At 43.2% G+C, this 20,513-nt stretch overlaps 1 protein-coding gene across 3 annotated transcripts in view; it reads right to left on the minus strand.

Annotated features, from left to right (window-relative positions):
- The window catches only part of GRB10 (growth factor receptor bound protein 10), a 148,746-nt gene extending 128,529 nt beyond the window's left edge, over positions 1 to 20,217 (minus strand). For 2 of the 3 annotated variants that reach the window (XM_075315043.1, XM_075315042.1), the window contains exons 1-2: positions 20,134 to 20,217; positions 654 to 870 (exon numbers count right to left, since the gene is read on the minus strand). In XM_075315043.1, the coding sequence (XP_075171158.1) occupies positions 654 to 835 (182 nt within the window). In that variant the 5' untranslated portion in view covers positions 836 to 870; positions 20,134 to 20,217. The remainder of the gene's footprint in view (positions 1 to 653; positions 871 to 20,133) is intronic. The other variant, XM_075315044.1, reaches the window with a different exon arrangement.
- Positions 20,218 to 20,513: the final 296 nt, after the last annotated feature.

Genomic DNA, 20,513 nt, shown 5'->3' on the forward strand with positions numbered 1-20,513 from the left:
GCACGCAGTTCCTTATTTTGATACAAAGCCAAGATAAGTGAATGGCTGGGAGCTGCAGCCTGTAGCCGTATGCTTTTATCTGTGCTGGGTATCGTAGTATGGGGTTACCCTACCCCAAATTTTTTTATTTATATTCACTGTACACTATAGACTCGCAGACCAGGTATGTGATTAGTAGTGTCAGACACGCTTTCACTTAACGTGGGGGCGCATCTGACTGCAACCAATCACAGATGCCGATGGGTGGGGAAAGTCGTGCATATGCATGAGCTTAATGCACGGCTCCAAAGTGAATGGGTGACCGCCTGAGCAGTTACAGCATGAAGCGCAGATTAAATTATTTTTTATATTACCCAAGTGCCGGACCCTGATCATTAGCCGAATTCCCTGAGAAGTCCGGGCCAGAGGCCGGCACCCGGATACTTTTGAAATCAGGAATTTTACAGTCTGGGTCTGCCCATCATTATGAGTCAACAGGAATAAAACGAAAAAAAAAAAATCCCACCATGTGGACAGTCCTTTGAACGGACTCCTTTTAAAGATTGATCTGATTTTAAAAAGAATAGATCAGAAAAATATAAAAAAAAAAAAAGTTTGTAACAGATTCATACAAAAAAATAAAAATGTAAGCAGGTATTGGGTCAACATTGTACCTTACTGCTTGAATTTGCATGGGTTGGGAGCGCTGCATTTTCTGTCTCTGTAGCATGGACGGAAGAGTGTTGGCTCCTGAGTTTGATAGCGAGGTCCGATTAAGCTGACCATTTTTTAGAAGTGGCACAGAATCAGTCACCCTGCTGCATGTAGAGTATAAACTGTCCAACGAAGAATTCATATCATTAACCAAAGCCTCTAGGTCAACATCGTCATCTAGGAATGGAAAGAAAAAAAAAAAAGCTAACCCATTGAATGAATTCTTCTATATCTCACCCAACTCAAAAAAAGTATTGTTTAGGTTTTACTTGACGATTAACATCAACTCTGTCACACTTCATATGAGCACGCTTTAAACAATGCAATTAAAATATGTTAAAAAAAAAAGTTGCTACAATAATGTGTTGAAATTTGTGTAGAAACGACAAAGTACCTTATAAAAAAAATGCAGAAAATGTAATTTTCATATGCAATAAATTTAATGCAAAAACTTGTGACAGAAAGTTCCTTAAATACACCCTTAAAGACTAAAGCCTGCTTTACACCTTACGATCCAGCATACGATATCGTATACGATCGTAACCGCCCCCATCGTATGTGCGGCACGTTCAATTTGTTGAATGTGCCGCACAAACGATTAACCCCTGTCACACGTACTTATCCGTCCATACGACCTCGATGTGGGCGGCGAACATCCACTTCCTGGAGTGGGAGGGACGTTCAGCGTCACAGCGACGTCACGCGGCAGCCGGCCAATAGAAGTGGAGGGGCGGAGCTGAGCGGGACGTAAACATCCCGCCCACCTCTTTCCTTCTGCATTGCTGGCCGGGAGCCGCAGGACATAGGTAAGATCTGTTCATCGTTCCCGGGGTGTCACACACTGCGATGTGTGCTACCCCGGGTACGATGAACTGACGTTCAATTCTAGAAAAATGAACGACGTGTGTGCGATTAACGTTTTACCGTTCAATCGCACGTAGCTGTCACACACTGCAATGTACCTTACGATGCTGGATGTGCGTCACTTAGGACGTGACCCTGCCGACACATTGTAAGACACATTGCAGCGTGTAAAGCGGGCTTAAGACACGACATAATCGGACCAATATTACTCTGAGTCAGCAGCCATGAGCGATTATTTTCTCAGCCCTAATCAGACCGAGAAAACCATCCCAGCATGCTGCGACTGCAATGCGAACCTGTTTCTCTCGCACTTATTCAAGTCTATAGGACGAGAGAAAAATCACACTGCACTTGCATTACACCGGTGTACCAAGAGTCCAGAGCAAGAATGGCAATAGCCGGCTACGGAGGAGATATGGAGATAAATCCCTCCGTCCCCTCCTGAGTGCCGGCCCGCCCCCCCCGCAGCTGAGGTCCGCTCGCATGATCGGACCTCAGTCGCAGTGACACTCGAAACACTCAGCTCCTGCTGTGCTGCCAGTGTAAACAGAGTGTCATGCGAGGCTCGCAGTAGATCCTAGTGTGGCCCAGACCTAAGAGTACCTTCCTATTATGGTATCAGTATTTCACCACGTGTGTTAGGCATAATAAAAAACATCAAACCATTCACATAAAAGTGATTTTGCACCAAATAATGGCTGCAGTCTGCAAGGTTTGTGTCTCCAGCACTGCACGCTCGTTACTTTCTACCACCATAATACGGGTACCCAAGAGAAACTAAACGGACCAAATTCAGGGAAAATGTCACTAATGCAAGGGATTTACAAAAACTAATAATGAAGGTCTAGGACTCACAACGCTGCACTTGCATAGTAGTCTGATGCTCTGGAGACAACCCGAGAGAAACATCAATCAAGAAACTTAGGGTAGGCAGTGTCTGGCAGACACCACATTTTAAGACTGAGTAACTCATAACATACTATTTTGAACAATACAGGGAGAAAGGGAAAAAAAAAAAAAAAAAAAAGAAGAAGATTGTTGGCCAAAATTACATTCAATTACACTGAAGAAAAAAAAATTGAATTTCAACATTTTTATTGAAGTGGATAATCAGTATATACCAACAGCTGTATATAGGAAGGCAACATTAGTTAATTCGTTGTTGCATGCTACATCCGCACACATCTACTATAAAGCCTGTCTCAGTTGGTCAGTTCCTCAGGATGAAGCAGATGTGTCTATTAACTGTTTCATGTGAGGGCTAGGCGAGGGATTTGAGGAAACTTTTTTGTCCAAACATCAGGACTTAGAAAAGAAGGAGAAATTTCAATTTTGGAACACAAATATGGCTCCATTTATTGTCATATTTGCAGAGGCTGTGTGGTTTAAGAATACAGAAAAATCCAATGAATGTCTTTTTGTAACTTACACTGTCTAATGTATTTATCTAGGTGGTACTGAGTAGTTTAGATACCACCAGTTCTTATGAAGTTGATTCAACACAAATTTGAAATATAACAATTTGCATTTTTTCATATTCACTTATGAATATTTGTTGTACCTTCTGAGAAACACCTCAAATGTTATTGCACTAGTTTTTCAGTGTTCAGAAATACATCCAATATGGCTCCAATGTGAGTGCTGGACACAGGCTGTACCTATAATAGATGGTCACCATTTTGTCATCAGGGTAAAATTGATGGAATTCCAGAACCCATTCAAAGATTAGACATTGAGCTACCAAACAAGAAAATCCTTCCCGGAGTTATTACTCCAAGTGTCGCATGCCCCTAAAAATACATTTGAGGATTATAAAACTGTCTTGCTATAGAAAAAAAAAAAACAATAAAAAAAAAACCAAACACACAACAACCCACACCGTTGTCCCACACTTGCGTATACTGTAGCAGGAAGAATAAACTTTACTGATGTGCAAACTGTTCAAAATGTGGAGGAAAATGTAGCCAACTATGTGGCATATCAGAGCTTGTTCTAAAGATGAGAGCACACCAGCAGGGCTAGAAGGACAGGTTTATCTTTCAAAGAGACCGGTCATACGTCTCTTTAGCTACATCACTTCCTATATGAGAGACAAATCTGCCATGTGACGTGGAACACTAACAGGCTCCTACCCAAAAAGGTAGGAACCGCTAGGTGCACAAAACAACCAATCCCCTACAGAGTTCTGAAAGTATTGTTCGGTAAAGGGGGCTTTACACGGTAGGGAAATCGCTAGCAATTTCTAGCGATAGCGAGCGTGTAAGTACCCGCCCCGTCACGCATGCGATTGTTTGTGATCGCTGCCGTAACGAACATTATCACTACGCAGCGTCACACATACCTGGTCGGCGTCGTCGTTGTGACTGCCGAACAATCCCTCCTTCAAGGGGGAGGGACGTTCGGCATCACAGCGACGTCACCGCAACATCACTAAGTGGCCGGCCAATGAAAGCAGAGGGGCGGAGCTGAGTGTGATTTAAACATCCCGCCCACCTCTTCCTTCTGCATTGCGGCCGGCGGCAGGTAAGGAGACGGTCCTCGCTCATGCGGTGTCACACAAACGATGTGTGCTGCCGCATGAGCGATGAACCACAACGCTAAACAACCCTTACCGATTTTTGAGTTTGGGACGACCTCTCCATGGTGAACGATTTTCACCATTTTTGAGGTCGTCTAAGGTCGCTGGTATTACACGCTGCGATATTGTTAATTACGCCGGATGTGCGTCACTAACAATGTGACCCCCGACGATAAAACATTAACGATATTGTAGCGTGTAAAGCCCCCTTTAAAGCACCACTCCAGCATTTGGTTTTGTTTTTTCAGCGCTGGAGTGTTGCTTTAAATGTAAGTTCCCCGCCCATGTTCTTATACTTCCCTGCCAGCTGCTTCATCTTTTACCGACACCATTCCAGTATAGCGGTGTCATCTTGTGACAGTAACTTCTGACTGGCCAGAAATCAGAATTTACGTCACAAGTTGCCATTGCATAAGGCTCTCAGAGTTGCATTGATTTGTGACTTCTGGCTCGCTCCATTAAACACTGGAGCTACCAGCAAGTCACAAATAGTCAGACAGACCGGAACGGCGGCACTAGACTGAAGCCGCAGGAAGGAAAGTATAATACAGGTGGCAGGAGACTCCTTTAATGCACCACTCCAGTGGAGGGAAAAAATAAAAATACTGTCAGGGTATGTGCCCACAATCAGGACTCACTGCATCCTGGATGCAGCGGGTCCTGAACTGCGAGTCCGCGAGTTTCCTCCGCAGGAGACCGCAGCTGCTTGTACCCGTGATCAGGGTTCAGTGCGCTGCGGTCTCTCTCGGAGGACACATGTGAATCTGCAGCAAACAATTGACATGCTGCATTCAGGAAAGATAAACCACAGGTCCGTGTTTGCTGCTGAAAAAACAAGCACAGTGGGCACGGGAATTCTAGAAATACATCCACTATGCTTGTACTGTACAACGCAGCGTTTTGGACACCGCAAAAACACGCTACATCCAAAACGCTGCAAACACAGATCGTGGGCATGCAGCCTTTGTGTATCCAGCCCTTGAGTATTATTTTTGGAGGGTGACCACCTTAATTTTATCCAAAAATATTCCAATCTTATTGTACAGAGCACTTTGGACACTGAAATTGGAAAAGAACAGCAAAAGTTACATTTTTTTAAAGTTGATAATCTAAGTGATAAATATTTAAAGTGTCTTGTACCATGTAAACACATGAAAAAAAAAAAAAAAAAAAACACACTACACTACCATCATACAGATCATATTTTACCAATGCATAAATATAGCTTTAAAAAGGGAACCTGTCAGCATATTTGGGGCCTATAAGCTGCGGCCACCACCAGTGGGCTCTTCTATACAGCATGTTAGAAAGCTGTATACAAGAGCCCAGGCCGCTGTGTAGAACGTAAAAATCACTTTATAATACTTACCTAAACGGTCGCTGCGGTGAAGTTGGGTCATATGGGCGTCTCCGTTCTCCGGTGCCAGCGCCTCCCCTTTCGACCATCTTAGTCCTCCTTCTGAAGCCTGTGTGCAGTACGCATCTACGTCATACACACTCGCTGGTGCCGTGCATGCGCACTACAATACTTTGATCTGCCTTGCTCAGGGCAGATCAAATTGTGCCTGTGCAGGACCTCAATGGCGGCTTGGATAACATAGGACGTGGATAACATAGGACGTGGATAACATAGGACGCGTCATGCACCCTGGTTTCAGAAGGATGACAAAGATGGCCGAAAGGCAGCGCCGGTACCGGAGATGCCTATATGACCGAACTCCACCACAGCGACCGTTTAAGTATTATAAAGTGATTTTTACATTCTACACAGCGGACTGGGCTCTTATATACAGCATGTTAGAATGCTGTATACAAGAGCCCAGTGGTGGTGGCCGCAGCTTATAGGCGCAAAATCTGCTGACCGGTTCCCTTTAAAACAAATTTGTTTTTCTAGATGTGCTATATAACTGATCCATACTCCTCCCCCACCTCTCCATGCAATCTGTGTGGGGTATCCTGTTTAACTTTACTTTCTAAATTCACAATTCATCCCCAGCTCCAATTAACTCCCGTTTCAATAGCTCATCATTTTCCAATTTTTTTTAAATTACCTTTTCAATATTCACTGGAAATATACTTTAACACTAGAACTACTGGACTCGTGACACCTATATAGAAATACATGGTGCAAAGTAGTCAAAATGACTACCTCAGTAGTTCTAGTGTTAAAGTGAATCAGTCACCAGCTCTTACTCCCCCATCTGAGAGCAGCATAATGTAGAGCCAGAGACCCCAATTCCAGCGATGTGTCACTCACAGAGCTGCTTGATATCATTCTAATACAATCCTCATTTTATTATCTGCAGATCTGGCAGTTAATCAGAATAGTCCGCTTTCTATAACTTCGTCCCCACCAGCGATTGACATCTTATCCTTATCTAACATATACTGTATATATCCTAACCTTAAACAGCATCACTTGATTCAATTGTATCATACTTGTTGCCAAGTCACCACCCCTGTTCACTGCTGGGACCAGAGAATGTAGTGCTATGGTGTGAGGACTGAAAGGTCTGCAGTCACATAGCACAACAGCAGACTTCACCCCCAAACAAACCCTTTTTAAATATTCCTTACTGCCACCTAAATATTTTCTAACCTACTAGGTGAGACCAGTGCAAAGGTGATCCCATACAAAATAGGAGGAGGAAAAACCCCAAAACATACAAATGATTCAATGACAAGCTTACACCCCCATAGCCCCCAGATTTTAAAATCTAGTTTTTACCAGGATCCTAGCTTGTATAGGCTCCTATTATTCATGAGGGGAAATGCTTTGGTCTTACATTAGCAGTGTTAGGGGTGCTTCACACATAGCGAGATCGCTACCGAAATCGCTGCTACGGCACGGTTTTGGTGACGCAACAGTGACCTCATTAGCGATCTCGCTGTGTGTGACACTGAGCAGCGATCTGGCCCCTGCTGCGAGATCGCTGCTCGTAACACAGCCCTGGTTCGTTTTCTTCAAAGGCGCTCTCCCGCTGTGACACACAGATCGCTGTGTGTGACAGCGAGAGAGCGACGAATGAAGCGAGCAGGGAGCAGGAGCCGGCATCTGGCAGCCTGCGGTAAGCTGTAACCAGGGTAAACATCGGGTAACCAAGGTGGTTACCCGATATTTACCTTAGTTACCAGCCTCCGCAGCTCTCACGCTGCCTGTGCTGCCGGCTCCGGCTCTCTGCACATGCAGCTGCAGTACACATCGGGTTAATTAACCCGATGTGTACTGTAGCTAGGAGAGCAAGGAGCCAGCGCTAAGCAGTGTGCGCGGCTCCCTGCTCTCGCGGTTATGATCGCTGCTTCGGCTGCTGTGTTTGACAGCTAAGCAGCGATCATAACAGCGACTTACAAGGTCGCTGTTACGTCACAGAAAATGGTGACGTAACAGCGACCTCGTTGTCGCTGTCGCTTAGTGTGAACCAGCCCTTACACAGTTCTAGCCAAATGTAAAGGCCAACCAATTAGATGCTGTATCTGGGTCCTGATAGAACTGCACTTGACATATTATAAACTACCTGAAGCTCTGATTTATACATTACTGCATTTGTAGAGATCAGTCACACACACACACACAGCATAGGACACCTTCTCCAACTTAATAGTTGTCCTCGGTCACTAATGCTTTACTCTGCCATAGCTATTGGCTAATTTGGACATGTCTTACTCCCTTGACGGCTTCTTGAACATTGCCGATTTGGAGTGTTCAATAAGTATTTGAAAAATTACACTGCTTTATTGCATTAAATCTTAGCTCTGTTACTAAAATTGTAAGAGACCAAAAAGCACAAATTCAATAACCCCCACAATTCAAGGTCTCCATATTCTGTACTACAGCTCCCTCTACTTGTGCTTGTATTTATGTATTATATCCCCAGTGACCAGGACTTTTCCAGAATTTGGACACATTCACAGGGCTTAGGCTTCCTGTAAACTTCACTCATTTATAAGCCCTACAAAACACAAGAGGGAATGTGTACAAACAATGCAAGACATTACAGCGCAAGAGATAGTTTAATCTATACCAAGGGGAGCGAGGGTCCTGCTCGCAAGCTTACAATCTAAGGAAATAATCACAAGACAAAAAAAATAAAAAAATAAAAACAAAAAAAACCCTACAGCCTCCACGTACAACACGCTTGTAGTGTTAGATCTAGCCATCAATGTAAAATCAGGGTAGTCAGTGTACAGCTACTGGCTGCCACACTTCACCTTACCATGAGAAGGGGTAGCGAGTGTGGATGGGACCCAAAATCCCTCATCCAGAAATGCTCACGGGGCCATATACACTTTCTGCAGGCGGACACCCAGACTGCATTGTTGTCCATGGAATAAATTAGACCTGTGCTGTTCATGCAGAGGCACAATCACTGGATTAATGAGGTTATTCAAGTAGTAGGGGTTTATGACTACCATTCATACAGTGTAGGGGGTAGTTCTATGTTGACAAGATACCTGCCCACACCACCAAACGCAGGTCCTAGAAACACTTGGCAATTTTAAAAATATATAGCTAAAACAAACGCAATCATCGCTCATGTGACAGTACCCGACAAATAGCCTCAATTAACTCCCCTGTGATTCTTCCAAAGTCCCTTAAGTGGGACGTGCGATTGATGCAGCAGCCAGAGTGTGTTCAGAGTTGTGCACAATCCCCCCCGGTGAGCCTCTCCATCTTAGGATCTCCCTTGGTATAGTCTATACCGATTTACACAAGGAGCACCTCCGTTATTTTCCACTACCACCAAAGGCTTGTCTGGTGACAAACAGTGGCTGATTCATAGCGCTCTCCTTAACGTCTCCAATATCATTGACGGCCATCATTTCCGCTCTGGGGCAATCTACCTTTCATCAGTGAACAGCACTGAGGACCACTGGTCCCCGGCCAGCAAGAGGATAACACCGGTGTCTGGTGCATTCAGACAGTTGGTAAAACTGCAGAGAGCTTTTTTTTAAAAATATATAGTAAGCTGCCCAGCAAGCATTACATCACTGGAATAATGGTGTCTGAGCCTACATCATGCTGCTTCCGATGGGAGCAAAAAAAAAAAAAATTAAATCCTATAGTAAAGGCTAAAAGATACACTAAACAGCAAGGGGGTTGGGAGGGGAGGGAGGGCAGTCTAACATTTTAAAGACCTAAACTGATCAGTTTGAACACGCAAAGTGACATCATCTCACTTTGCTATGTAAAAAACATTGTTACAAAAGGTTACCTTCACGATAACTGAGAACTTTTCAATGTTTTGTTCAACTGTACTGTAGATGGCCTGTGAATTTACTGAAAAAGAAATAGGCTGGCACCAAACCAAGTGTGAGAAGTAAGACAGCATGGGGAAACCTTTTATTTATGCAGACTTCAAACCTCCAAGTTAGTAATGGTTTTATAGAAACCCCACTCCATCAGTAGTTGTCCATACATCCTCTGTGCACTAAAAGGTAAAGACTACATTGTCTGACTTTTACCTTGCGCCATAAAAAGGTGCCTGTGCCTACTTGGCAAGCAGAAACCTAGCAGGAGAGTGCTGTAGATGGCTTTTCTGGCAGCACAAAGCACAAAAAACAGATTACGCAAAACTAACCACCCTTTAACATTAATTACCATTTTTTAATCATGCCATGTTTAAAATAAAAATGTACCGAGTCCTTAAGTACCAGGGAGCCATGACATATCCAATACGTCATCAGCCAATTTGAAAGTAGGCATTTCTTAACGACAAGCAATACTACGTGTATTACACCTGGAATGTGAGCACCTGCTTCATCAGTTTCCGTTGGGGCTTCTATACAGTAAAACAGGCCTGAGGGGTGGCAGGTATACCTACTTTCCAAATCCTCAATATTTACGCCACCGCTTCCTCCCATACCCCCCTCACCTGTGGGCATTCCCACATGCAATGAAACAGTTTTGCTTTATGGAGTTTGCATTTAGGGCAATTTTCCAAGAAATGCACTGGTGAGCTGCTATGTAGTATATTAAAGGTGTATATTGCGTTGTGTACTAGCTTGAATTGCATCTGCCTCCATTTTTCGTTTATCATTACTTTTTAACAGCCTCCAACTTTCAGAATTTTATCACAGATATCGAGATCACCTAGAGCAGTCTCCCAGGTTTTATAATATTTGCTCTTTCAAGGGGCCCTGTATTTGATCTCTCAATCATTGGTATATGATCGAAAAGGATTCATGCCCAGCTGCCTGACCAATCAGTACATCAAAACTTCCCTTCTCAGCTTTCCCGACCTCTTACCACTGATCTGTAATGTCTTATTTGTAAATATTGTAGATAATGGTGATTTTCCAATAAAATTTACCCGATACCTACACCCAGCTCAGAACTCTCCCTTCCTCTGTTTTCAGTAAATCACCCAGCCTCCGTATCCCCCTCTGCTTCCATCCTAGAAATAATTTGTTTTGCAACCCTTGAATAAAATTGGGATCTTCCCACAATGGGGTAAACTTACAGTCATATGAAAAAGTTTGGGCACCGCTATTAATGTTAACCTTTTTTCTTTATAACAATTTGGGTTTTTGCAACAGCTGTTTTCATATATCTAATAACTGATGGACTGAGTAATATTTCTGGATTGAAATGAGGTTTATTGTACTAACAGAAAATGTGCAATCCGCATTTAAACAAAATTTGACCGATGCAAAAGTATGGGCACCCTTATCAATTTCTTGATTTGAACACTCCTACTTTTTGCTGACTTACTAAAGCACTAAATTGGTTTTGTAACCTCATTGAGCTTTGAACTTCATAGGCAGGTGTATCCAATCATGAGAAAAGGTATTTAAGGTGGCCACTTGCAAGATGTTCTCCTATTTGAATCTCCTATGAAGAGTGGCATCATGGGCTCCTCAAAACAACTCTCAAATGATCTGAAAACAAAGATTATTCAACATAGTTGTTCAGGGGAAAGATACAAAAAGTTGTCTCAGAGAAACTGTCAGTTTCCACTGTGAGGAACATAGTAAGGAAATGGAAGAACACATGTACAGTTCTTGTTAAGCCCAGAAGTGGCAGGCCAAGAAAAATATCAGAAAGGCAGAGAAGAAGAATGGTGAGAACAGTCAAGGACAATCCACAGACCACCTCCAAAGATCTGCAGCATCATCTTGCTGCAGATGGTGTCAATGTGCATCGGTCAACAATACAGCGCACTTTGCACAAGGAGAAGCTGTATGGGAGAGTGATGCGAAAGAAGCCGTTTCTGCAAGCACGCCACAAACAGAGTCGCCTGAGGTATGCAAAAGCACATTTGGACAAGCCAGTGACATTTTGGAAGAAGGTCCTGTGGACTGATGAAACAAAGATTGAGTTGTTTGGTCATACAAAAAGGCGTTATGCATGGAGGCAAAAAAACACGGCATTCCAAGAAAAGCACTTGCTACGCACAGTAAAATTTGGTGGAGGTTTCATCATGCTTTGGGGCTGTGTGGCCAATGCCGGCACCAGGAATCTTGTTAAAGTTGAGGGTCGCATGGATTCAACTCAGTATCAGCAGATTCTTGACAATAATGTGCAAGAATCAGTGACGAAGTTGAAGTTACGCAGGGGGTGGATATTTCAGCAAGACAATAATCCAAAACACCGCTCCAAATCTACTCAGGTATTCATGCAGAGGAACAATTACAATGTTCTGGAATGGCCATCCCAGTCCCCGGACCTGAATATCATTGAAAATCTGTGGGATTATTTGAAGCGTGCTGTCCATGCTTGGCGACCATCAAGTATAACTGAACTGGAATTGTTTTGTAAACCGGAATGGTCAAATATACCTTTATCCAAGATCCAGGAACTCATTAAAAGCTACAGGAAGCGACTAGAGGCTGTTATTTTTGCAATAGGAGGATCTACAAAATATTAATGTCACTTTTATGTTGAGATGCCCATACTTTTGCACCGGTCAAATTTTGTTTAAATGCGGATTGCACATTTTCTGTTAGTACAATAAACCTCATTTCAATCCAGAAATATTACCGAGTCCATCAGTTATTAGCTATATGAAACTGAAATAGCTGTTGCTAAAACCCAAATTGTTATAAAGAAAAAAGGTTAACATTAATAGGGGTGCCGAAACTTTTTCATATGACTGTAGAAAGACAATATGGGAGTCTACATTTTGCTCAGTGCTCTCAAGGCCCCCACCGTCTCTTATTAAACCGCTCTGTTTCACGTACGTTGGCATGTGATCTAGCTTCATATGTAATATCGCAAGCAAGTTAAAAGGGCTTGTTGGCTCCCTCTCCAGCTGAACATTAGAAAAGAAGGTTGTCCCACTGATCCAGTCTTATATGTCTGGCAAGCGCTGCTAGGTTGTACCGTCTAATCATGGGCATTTGTACCCCACCACCTTTTTTCTGTAGACACAGCTTTGAGTAGGCTGCTCTTGGTCTCTTTCCCTGTCATAAATTCACAAAATGCTTTTGCAACTTAATGTCAGTGTGTTTCAGCAGTAAGGGAATAATTTGTAGAGGATATAGGAAATGCAAGAAGTTTACCTTTATCAGATGTGCTCTGCCAAACAGGGAAAGATTTTTCCGCCTATCTAGCTCTTTAGTTATTTTTTCAATTAAGTGTGGATAGTTAAGTCTATATAACGACATTGAGTCTCTGCCTATTTTAATCCCTAAATAAGTGATGTAGTGGGAGGCTATGGATACATCTATTCCCTCACATTGCTTGTTTCCTGGGGTGTTAAATATAAAATCTGACATACTTATGTTTATCCTGTAGCCTGAGAAGGAGCCAAAATACGCCAGTTTGTCTATTATGTTCTTTAGTTGGTTTTCCCAGTCTGACAAATAAGAGCATATCTTCCACAAAGCAGGTTACTTGTATCTCTCTATTCCCCACCTTTATTCCTGAGAAATCTTCTGATTATATTAATTATTGGGCTAGTGGTTCAAGGGCCAAGTCAAACAAACGGGAGAGGGGGCACCCCTGCCTAGTCCCCTTCTGTAACTGAAAAGATTGACAAAGCCCATTGTCGAAATTCTAGCTTTAAGGTCCAGTCACACTAAGCAACTTACCAGCGATCCCAACAACGATAGGGATCGCTGGTAAGTTGCTAGGAGGTTGCTGGTGAGATGTCACACTGCGACGCTCCAGCGATCCCACCAGCAACCTGACCTGGCAGGGATCGCTGGAGCGTCGCTACACGAGTTGCTGGTGAGCTCACCAGCAACCAGTGACCAGCCCCCAGCGCCGCGTGGAAGATGCTGCGCTTGGTAACTAAGGTAAATATCGGGTAACCAACCCGATATTTACCTTGGTTACCAGCGCACGCAGCTACACGTGCAGAGAGCAGGGAGCAGCGCACACTGAGCGCTGGCTCCCTGCTCTCCTAGTTACAGCACACATCGGGTTAATTACCCGATGTGTGCTGCAGCTACACGTGCAGAGAGCAGGGAGCAGCGCACACTGAGCGCTGGCTCCCTGCTCTCCTAGTTACAGCACACATCGGGTTAATTACCCGATGTGTGCTGCAGCTACATGTGCACAGAGCAGGGAGCAGCGCACAATGCTTAGCGCTGGCTCCTTGCTCTCCTAGTTACAGCACACATCGGGTTAATTACCCGATGTGTGCTGCAGCTAAATGTGCAGAGCAGGGATCAGCGCACAATGCTTCGCGCTGGCTCCCTGCTCTCCTAGCTACAGCACACATCGGGTTAATTACCCGATGTGTGCTGCAGCTACATGTGCACAGAGCAGCGCACATCGCTTAGCGCTGGCTCCTTGCTCTCCTAGTTACAGCACACATCGGGTTAATTACCCGATGTGTGCTGCAGCTAAATGTGCACAGAGCAGGGAGCAGCGCACAATGCTTAGCGCTGGCTCCCTGCTCTCCTAGCTACAGCACACATCGTGTTAATTAACCCGATGTGTCCTGCAGCTACATGTGCACAGAGCAGGAGCCGGCACTGACAGTGAGAGCGGCGGAGGCTGGTAACAAAGGTAAATATCGGGTAACCAAGGACAGGGCTTCTTGGTTACCCGATATTTACATTGGTTACCAGCCTCCGCAGAAGCCGGCTCCTGCTGCCTGCACATTTAGTTGTTGCTGTCTCGCTGTCACACACAGCGATCTGTGCTTCACAGCGGGACAGCAACAACTAAAAAATGGCCCAGGACATTCAGCAACAACCAACGACCTCACAGCAGGGGCCAGGTTGTTGCTGGATGTCACACACAGCAACATCGCTAGCAACGTCACAAAAGTTGTTCGTTAGCAGCGATGTTGCTAGCGATGTTGCTTAGTGTGACGGGGCCTTTAGTCTTAGCATTAAGTGCTAAGATAAAGATAAGATAAAGGTTCCCCTTTATCGGACCCAGTCTTTGTTCCTTCCAACACTGCCAATACTGTGCGAATGTTGAACACCGCTGACCTGTTTTTAACAAACCCCACTTGATGCGGTCCCACTATCAATGGGAGGATCAATGCTAGCCGGTCTGCCAGGATTTTGGAGATAATTTTAATGTCTTATCACTGATATTCTTAAAGCATTTTTATGGGCAGATTCCAAATCTGCAATCAGATTTTTCCTATCGGACACCAGTTTTACAATAAATTTAGCCTACCTCTTCATTACTATCGCTTTTTAGGTGCTGGGATTGTTATAACTTTGCACTGTTCTTATGAAGTTTGCTTTCAAACTTCAGTAACAAACAGCGTTTGGGTTTTTTCAAGGTTGTCAAATCTCAGGGATTTGCATGCTTTGGAGCGTTTCACAGGTTACATGACAAAAAGCTTCATTATCTGCCTGTACTTTGTGAATATCGGTTGTATTTTTAATTGCCAAGTTTTTACTTTCAACGGTTTTATCAAAATTAAATTTGTGTTCTTGTGCCGTAGGACATTGTTAAACATGTCACACTTGTGTAAACCACACCAACAACTTTTGATAAATTTGTGGCAAAGGGAGTGATGCTGTTTGTTACTTTATTTCCTGTATTTTCAGTGCAAAATTGCAGATAAAGACAAAATTTGGGCCTCTCATATTTGTAGCTCATCTTGTGTTACACTTCTCACAAGTTGGCTCAATGATAAACCAAATCACATGGCATTTGCTGTTCCAATGGTATAGAGGGAGCCAAGAGACCATTTTACACATTGCCATTTCTGTATAATGAAGAGTGCTGGAACAACAAGTAAATCAAAGAATTCAGTGAAATTCACAAATATTCCTTCAGTAATTAGGCCAGTCTCCTAGATTAGAGCTGCAAGTCCCACTCCAACATCATCTTGGGCTGGGCCCCGAAGAAGAGTCAGATGCAGATTTGGTTATAGAAGCCAAGTCGAGAAGCTTTTGATTTTCTAGGCCATGAGTTTGGGGAGCCTCACAAACTAAACTAGGTAGATCTAAATTTTCTTTGCAAAATGGGACAGCAAAAAAGATTTCACAAAAAAAAAAAAAAAAATGGCCACCAAGAAACAGTTGCCTGGGAGAAAGAATGTTCTGCACCAGCCTCTGGTAACTCCAGAAAGATTTCCTTCCGCAGCTACATAAAACTTGGCCTGATTAAGGACTTTTTCAAGGTGATGGCTAGGGTTTTGCATACTTTTGAAACAAGCTCCACAAATCAGCAAGTCCAAGATCAAGAAATGTTTATGGAACCACAAATAAAGGGAAATTATGAAAGACACTGACACACAACTAAAAACGAGAGTGAAGAATCTCTGTGGGACTAGTTAAAAAAAAAAAGAAGTGGTTAACTTCCTTGGCAACTGTAAAGCACCAAACTAGAGATCTTGTGGCCCAGTTATTACAATGCTACAAAAAGTTTGGATGTAATTAGTATCAAGATAACTTCAAGATTAGAGAGGAAAAAACTAAACTGGAGTCCAGGAAAGGAGTCAGTGATTAGCAGAGGAAGCGGCTTCATCAGGACATTGTGGTACGTAAAAGGAAACCTGTCACCAGATTTGGGGCCTATAAGCTGCAGCCAGTGAGCTCTTATAGGTCGCTCCGATGCAGACTGGTCAGATGGGTGTCTCCATTCTCCAGGACCAGCACCTCCTCTTTTGACCATCTTGGTCTTCCTTCTTCTGAAGCTGGCGTGCATGACTCGTCCTATGTCATACACCCTTGCTGGCACTGAGGTCCTGCGCAAGTGCAGTACAATACTTTGATCTGCCCTGAGGAGGGCAGATCAAAGTGCGTCTGTGCAGGACCTCAGTGCCGGCAAGGGCGTATGACATAGGACACGTCATGCACACAGGCTTCAGAAGGAGGATAGCGATCGCCGGAGAGGAGGTGCTGGTCCCAGAGAACGGAGACAGCCATTTGACCAGTCTGCACCAGAGAGACCTTGAAGGTGAGTATTATAAAGTGTTTTTTATGCTCTACACAGCAGCCTGGGCTCTTATATACAGCATGTTACAATGCTGTATACAAGAGCCCAGTGGTGGTGGCCGCAGCTTATAGGCCCCAAATCTGATGACAGGTTCCCCTTTAAAAGCTGTTATAAAGGAAAATTGAGCACAAACATGCACGCATACTATTGTTGGGGACAAAAAAAAGGGACATGAGTGCCGTTAAATATGCAAGAAAATTGAACACTTTAACCCCTTCAGCCCCCGGGCACTTTGCGTCTTTCAGTTTTGTTTTTTCCTCTTTCTCCAAGAGCCGTAACTTTATTTTTCTGTCAATATTGCCATATAAGGGCTTGTTTTTTTTGCGGGACGAGTTGTGCTTTTAAATGAAACCATGAGTTTTACCATATAGTGTACTGGACAACGCCAAAAAAATTCCAAGTATGGAAAAATTACAAAAAAAGTGTGATTGCACAATATCTTTTGGGATATTTTATTCACCGTATTCAATATATGGTAAAACTAATGGGTTGGTGTGATGCCTGAGGCCGATGCGAGTTTGTAGACGCCAAACATGAATAGGTTTACTTATATTTAAGGGGTTAAAAAAAATTTACAAGCTTGTCCACAAAAGAAGTGGTGCACTTTCCAAAACCCGCAGCGCTCTTATTTTTCTGGATCTATAGCTCAGTGACTGCTTATTTTTTGCGTCTCGAGCTGACATTTTTAACTGTACCATTTTTGCGCAGATGCTACGTTTTGATCGCCTGTTATTGCGTTTTGCGCAAAATTTGCGGCGACCAAAAAACATAATTTTGGCGTTTGGAATTTTGCCGCTACGCCGTTTACCAATCAGATTAATTGATTTTATATTTTGATAGATCGGGCATTTCTGAATGCGGCGATACCAAATGTGCATATTTTTTAGTTTAACCCTTTAATTTTCAATGGGGCAAAAGGGGGTGATTTGAACTTAGGTTTTTTATTTTTAATTTAAAACTAACTTTATTTTACTAGTCCCCCTACGGGGGCTATAGCGATCAGCAATCTGATTGCTCTGCCATATCTCCAGATCACAGCTACAGAGAAAAGATCTGCAGATATACTGCTTTATTTTCAATGCCGGCTGTATTCCGGCATTGAGCGAAAGTGACTCATGTTAGCTACAGGCATCATCACATGACCCTGTGCTACCATGGCAACCACCGAAAGTCACGTGATCATGTCACGTGACTTCCGATGGGGCGGGCTAATGGCGGCGCACATATACATCTCGCTGCCAGATTTTGGCAGCGAGATGTAAGGGGTTAATAGTCGCGGGTGGAAGAGATTCCACTCACAACTAGCAGGCACACATGTCAGCTGTTGAAAACAGCTTATATATGCGCGGATCGCCACGACCTGCCCACGGCAGGGGGCGGGGATTAACCGCACACTATCCATGACGTACCCAGTACGTCATGGGTCGTTAAGGGGTTAAACAAAAAAAAAACAAAAAAAACACACATTTGTATTAACCCCTTCACCCTCAGGCAATTTTCAGTTTTTCCAGTTTCGTTTTCCCTCCCCTTCTGAGAACCATAGCTATTTTTTCGTCAATATAGCCATATGAGGGCTTTTATTTTGCAGGACGAGTTGTACCTTTGAATGAAACCTTTAGTTTTACCATTAGTATACTGGAAAAATGGGAAAACCATTCCATATGTGGAGAAAGTAAAAGGTGAAATTCCACTTATTTTAGATTCACAATGTTCACTATACGATAAAACTGATGTGTCCATATGATGCCTCAGGTCAGTTCACGTTCGTAGATACAAATATGTATACTTTTATCTAACCGGTTTAAAAAAAAAAAAAAATAATAACTTTTGTTGCCATATTACGAGACGCATAGCGTTCTCATTTTTTGGGATCTGGGGCCCAGTGATTGCTTATTTTTTACGTCTTTAGCTGATGTTTTTAAACTATTGCATATTGCGCAGATGCGTTGTTTTGATCACCTGTTATTGCATTTTAAAGAAATGTTGCAGTGACTAAAAACATAATTGTGGCATTTGAAATTTTTTCTTGCCACATCGTACCAATCAGATTCATTGATTTTATATTTTGACAGATCGGGCATTTCTGAATGTGGCAATATCAAATGTTTATTTTTAGCAGTTTTATTTTCAATAGGGCAAAAGAGGGTTGTCTTAAATATTTATTTTTTTAATATATACACATTTATTTTACTAGTCCCCCTAGGTGACTAACTGCACAGTCCAATTGCCTGTACCTGTATGCTGATCAGAGCAACCAGAGCAGCATTGCTCTGATCAGCAGACATCCTCATCTCCTGTGAGCCCCAGCACTGTCATTTTTCACAGGAATTAATGGCAGCGTGAGCAGTGATCAGCTGACCCGTGCTACCATGACAACACAATGGTGCCCCGTGATCACGTCACAAGGGTGACAATGGAGGAGGGGAAACAGCACGATTTAAAAGGGCCAAAGCAGGGATTGCACTATCAGTGTTTGACAGCACGATTTAAGGGGTTAACAGGCACATCTACAATCCACCCATGCCAGTTAGCCACACGTCTGCTGATCAGAGCTGGAGACCGCGATAAACGTGAGGAGTGGACTATGGATGTACCAGTACATCCTTGGTTGTAAAAGGGTTAAGTAATTTGTTAAACAAAAATGTTCAAAAATTCAAACAGCATGTTAATCACTGCCTGATGGAAAATTCTGAAAGAATTGGAATCTGGTGCAAATATACCATAAGAAAACAGCCCAATTCAAATATATAAATTTTATGTTTCCATACTGTGGCAGCAGTTTAGGGAAAGTCTTTAGAACACTATGCACAACACGTTCATTGGTGTGGCAACTTGTATGCCTAAGGGCTCATGCGCACGTTGCGTACTTGCATGCATTTACACTGCGTATTGCACTGCAGCGTAAATGCATGCATCCTGCGTCCCCAGCACAATATGTAGATCATGTATGATACGTTGCTTTTATGAATGCAGTGATTTGGGTGGTAAAATTTTGACCCAAATCCGTGCGTTCATAAATGCAGCATGTCAACTATTTGTGCGTTCTGGATGCAGCTCCCACTCTGTCTATGGTGGGGGCAGCAGCCAAGGCGCATGACATCGGCTTTTAACAAAAATACTACATCCATTATGCAGTGTTTCTGCAGCGATTTGACACGCACATGTGCTGTCAAATCGCTGCAGAAGATTATGCAGTTACGTGCGCATGAGCCCTTAAAATGGAACCGATCAGGTCACCAAAAGTTAACTGGCAAAGATGGGTTTAACCTGTAGGTTAATCTAAAGCTGTGTAGCCACCGCACTGAAAGCCCAGCTATTGGAAGGAAATTAACTTTGAAAGCCAGAAGCTTACAGTAAGAAGAGAGGCGTGGCTTCAGTCAGTGAGTTGAGTATGTAATCATGCCCTGAGACTGACAGTCAGCTCTGTAGTGTTGCACAGCAGAGCCAGCTGTCAAGTGTTGGAGCATAGTTACAGCCAGCACTTACCATGTACTTAGCCAGTGACTTTAGAATGCTATTAACCTGCATATTAACCCCAACTCTACAGGATTAAAGTTTGGTGACCAGACAGGTTCCCTTTAAAAACACAATGGAATATACTTAAGATGTGCTAATGTATATATGAAAAAAAAAAAGTTACCTTGGTTTAAGGATAAACGGTCGGCTGTATAGCCAGTAGCATCCACCAAGCCTCTTTGTGTGCATGATGCTGTCTGTTCCACATTGTCCTAGAAGGAAAAAGAAAACCACATTAGTGACCGAAGAAATTACATTAAAAAAGGTTTTATTCATTTTATATGGATATTTGTATATATCTGTAGGAGGCTTTAACGCTGCTTTCTTAACCTTGCCAAGCATCTCAACTTATAATGGTCCTACAGAGAGTTACCCCATTTTTAGACGTCCTCAGCAGTCACCCTTTTTCTGGGGAGGAGGTGCAGGAGATGCACCCACATGCCGTTGGGCTATAGTGTGGATTCTCTCCCTCAGTTTCCTATTGTGTGTGGGTACAGGACATTG

The sequence above is a fragment of the Anomaloglossus baeobatrachus genome, chromosome 6 (genome assembly GCF_048569485.1).
Source record: "Anomaloglossus baeobatrachus isolate aAnoBae1 chromosome 6, aAnoBae1.hap1, whole genome shotgun sequence".
NCBI classification, from domain to species: domain Eukaryota; kingdom Metazoa; phylum Chordata; class Amphibia; order Anura; family Aromobatidae; genus Anomaloglossus; species Anomaloglossus baeobatrachus.